A 3,721-nucleotide genomic window follows, 5' to 3' on the forward strand; every position below is an offset into this window, starting at 1 on the left:
GGCAGGGGGGTTGGAACTAGATGGTCTTTAAGGTCCCTTCCAACCCAAACCAGTCTGTGATTCGAGTGTGGTTACCATCAGTTACTTAAGTGCATCCACTAACACAGGGTGCCAGTACCTCTTTGTCTTCAAGCCTTACAGCACGAGGGGTGTTCAGTCTAATATTTCCTCTTCCCTTTTTCTCTTCCCTTCACAGGTTCCACCATCTACTGTGGACTACCTGAAGAAAAAAGGGATTGACGTGTTGGTGCTGCAGACAGAGAAGGCTGTGGAGGAGTACAATGCCCTGGCTGCCCAGGGCGTCCAAGTGGGGGGAGTTTTCCATTCAACCTGCTGAAGCCCTACAGCTCCTTCCGCCTTCCTTGCCCGCAGCTCATCGCAGATGCCCCTCTTCGCTGAGTCAAATTACAGGCAATGGGGCTCGGACTTGCGTGCCAAAGCATTTGTGCGCTAACAGTCTACAACACACGGACAGTTTATGAGTTCAGGATTTAAACAAAGTGCTGAAACAGGGGCTGTTAACAACATCGTTTAATTACAGAACCGTTTCCATGTGTTTGTGAGATGATGTTTCTCTGACAACTGTCCGTATTCTGGTTACTTGTCACCTCTTGGCTAAGCTACTTGGATTTGAATACTGTTACTAGGAAATGGCTTGAAATTACATTATTGGCTACTGGAATGCGGCTGTAAGGTGACTGATGCGTCCCATCAAGATGGAGAGATGAAACGGTGGTAAAGAGGCTTTTCCACCACTGCACAGATAGGTTAAAAATCACAGAATCATAGAATGGTTTGGTTGGGAAGGGCCCTTACAGACCATCTGGTTCCGGGGACACCTTCCACTAGACCAGGTTGCTCCAAGCCTCACCCAGCCTGGCCTTGGACACTTCCAGGGATGGGGCATCCACAGCTTCTCTGGGCAACCTGTCCCAGTGCCTCCCCACCCTCTCCGGGAAGAATTTCTTCCTGATATCTAATCTAAACATCCCCTTTTTCAGTTTCAACTTAAATGATTTCCTGGCAGACAGTGATCCCCCCCCAAAACAGAGCTGTGGCTGGCTAGGAGCCAGGCCATTCTGCCCCACAGCCCTTATCTTTGTGAAGCAGCACATGCCGGCCGGGGACGGAATGAGGCTCACGGACACACGGAACACAACCTAAGCAGTGTTTTCAAGGGACATCAGGCAGCGTTTGGGCCTACAAGGAAGCTGGGGGGGACTTTTTACAAGGGCAGGGTGTGACAGGACAAGGGGTAACGGGTTTAAATTGAAAACGAGATTTAGACTGGATGTAAGGAAGAAATTCTTCCCGCAGAGGGTGGGGAGGCACTGGGCCAGGTTGCCCAGAGAAGCTGTGGATGCCCCATCCCTGGAAGTGTCCAAGGCCAGGCTGGATGAGGCTTGGAGCAACCTGGTCTAGTGGAAGGTGTCCCTGCCCATGGCAGGGGGTTGGGACTGGATGAGCTTTAAGGTCCCTTCCAACCCAAACCATTCTATGGTTCTATGAAAGCTTCACCTCCGGGAGCCTTCAAACCTTACTCTGCAGTCTGGGTACCGTTGCATTAGCAAATGAGAAGTAACAAACTTTTTCCCTCACTCCCTGTACCCGCTGCAAAGAGCAACCCAGAAGATGCGAGTGAAACCAGCTGAAAATAGGGATTGCATCTCTGACTTGGTCAAGCAATTTGGGAACTCAGACAAGGAAGACAGGAATCTAGAGGAAAGCACCCAAGAGACGTCATACAGCCCCGATTTAAATGCGCGACCTGCTCTTTAAGCCTTCCCAAGAGCTTGCGTTGTGCTTCCTGCAGTGACTGTGCTCACCCACTTACTCTGTACGTTTAAAAGTAAGACGCATGGAAGGCTGGAGTTGGAGCTTATCAGACATTAACCTTGTTGCTATTAAATTTATGCAGAAATTAAAAATTCCTGACTCTAACATTGCATTATTTACTTGCAGAGTTCCAAGAACTGCCCTAATGAATTTCAGTGGACTTCAGCAATCCCACTAATAGGGAGATTGGACATCAGGAAGAAATTCCTCCCGCAGAGGGTGGGGAGGCGCTGGAACAGGTTGCCCAGAGAAGCTGTGGATGCCCCATCCCTGGAAGTGTCCAAGGCCAGGCTGGATGAGGCTTGGAGCAACCTATTTACTTGCAGAGTTCCAAGAACTGCCCTAATGAATTTCAGTGGACTTCAGCAATCCCACTAATAGGGAGATTGGACATCAGGAAGAAATTCCTCCCGCAGAGGGTGGGGAGGCGCTGGAACAGGTTGCCCAGAGAAGCTGTGGATGCCCCATCCCTGGAAGTGTCCAAGGCCAGGCTGGATGAGGCTTGGAGCAACCTGGTCTAGTGGAAGGTGTCCCTTCCACTGTCCCCTGGAAGCTGTCCCCTGCCCATGGCAGGGGGTTGGGACTGGATGGTTTTTAAGGTCCCTTCCAACCCAAACCAGTCTGTGATTCTGTGATCTTGGGAGAGTACACTACTAAAGTAACAGCATTTGACAGTGAATTTTAAGATCAGTGTTAACACTTGGGTTTTTTTTCAGTTCAGCTAAAATGATGATGATGAATCATCTGCTTGAATAGATAACACTGAAGAAGGAGAACCTACGATTCCTGCCATCATTCAAACTGGGAATCAGAGGGAAAAATCCTACAGGACACCAGCAAGAAGAGAAGCCAACTATGGAATTCTCTCATTAGGAGGTTGAAAACGGTCATAGCAGTCCTAAATTTTCAAGTGCTTTTAGGCATCTTGAAATTACAGGTGCAGAGCTTTTCTATAGCCCTTCAGTGTGTGATTCTCAGTGCTAATACTGGGCAGAGATCACTCACCTTCTGTAGGATATATGAAAGGGGCTCAAGCATAGAACGAGGGGAACAAAACAGTAGAAATCTGCTCCGAAAAAAAGATGCCAAGGTTTTGATACTGAGAAATAAAGTAACCAAAAAGGAGTAGCTGTTTGGTCGTGTGCGGCCTGGGAAGAAATGAGGACTCGTAACTCAAGCCACAGAGCGACCCAGCTGCCTCGTGGAAAGGCGGACTTGGTGCCAGACAGCTGGTTAACCCGGAGGGTTTGTCTGCTGGGAGCAGAGGAGCCCGACGCGCTGTGCCACCATCGGTGTTGCTCTGCGATGACACAAGGGCACTCAGGACCATGCAGCCGAGCCCTCGGCCCCTGCTCTCTGCCCACCTGCCGTCCTGGCCTGGAGCACACGGACACCGTTATACTGGATCGGGGCAAGCAACTAGAGAAATACTGGTGAAGTGTAAAACTGAGGGAAAAGAAGAAAATAAAGGCTGTAATGAGCTCACTCAAGTACCTGCCTGGACGCAGCTTCGTAATAAGGTGTATGTAACCCCTGGCTGCCGGGAACCGTGAGGACACCAAAGAGAAGTCAGATGGCAACAACTTGGCTGTTTCACATGCAGGAGGTTTTCAAAGCAGCGCCCTAAAGGTGAAATACCAAAAGAACCCACCCAGTTTTAAGAGAGCGATAGCACTAAGAAAGGATATTTAATTCAAGAATATCTAAAGCAGCTGAATAGTTTTATGGTTATAGAATCCCAGAATGGTTTGGGTTGGAAGGGACCTTAAAGCCCACCCAGTCCCACCTGCCCGTGCCATGGGCAGGGACACCTTCCACGTGACCAGGTTGCTCCAAGCCTCATCCAGCCTGGCCTTGGACACTTCCAGGGATGAGGCATCCACAG

General features: G+C 49.7%; 1 protein-coding gene across 1 annotated transcript; it reads left to right on the plus strand.

Annotated features, from left to right (window-relative positions):
• Positions 1-196: 196 nt before the first annotated feature.
• On the plus strand, positions 197-337 carry LOC104510125 (mth938 domain-containing protein-like; the record flags this gene model as incomplete). The annotated part of the gene is made up of 1 exon (XM_010152279.1): positions 197-337. A coding segment is annotated over one exon (141 nt), but the record flags the coding sequence as incomplete, so codon positions are not given.
• Positions 338-3,721: the final 3,384 nt, after the last annotated feature.

The sequence above is a fragment of the Eurypyga helias genome, unplaced genomic scaffold (genome assembly GCF_000690775.1).
Source record: "Eurypyga helias isolate BGI_N326 unplaced genomic scaffold, ASM69077v1 scaffold8495, whole genome shotgun sequence".
Classification (NCBI taxonomy): domain Eukaryota; kingdom Metazoa; phylum Chordata; class Aves; order Eurypygiformes; family Eurypygidae; genus Eurypyga; species Eurypyga helias.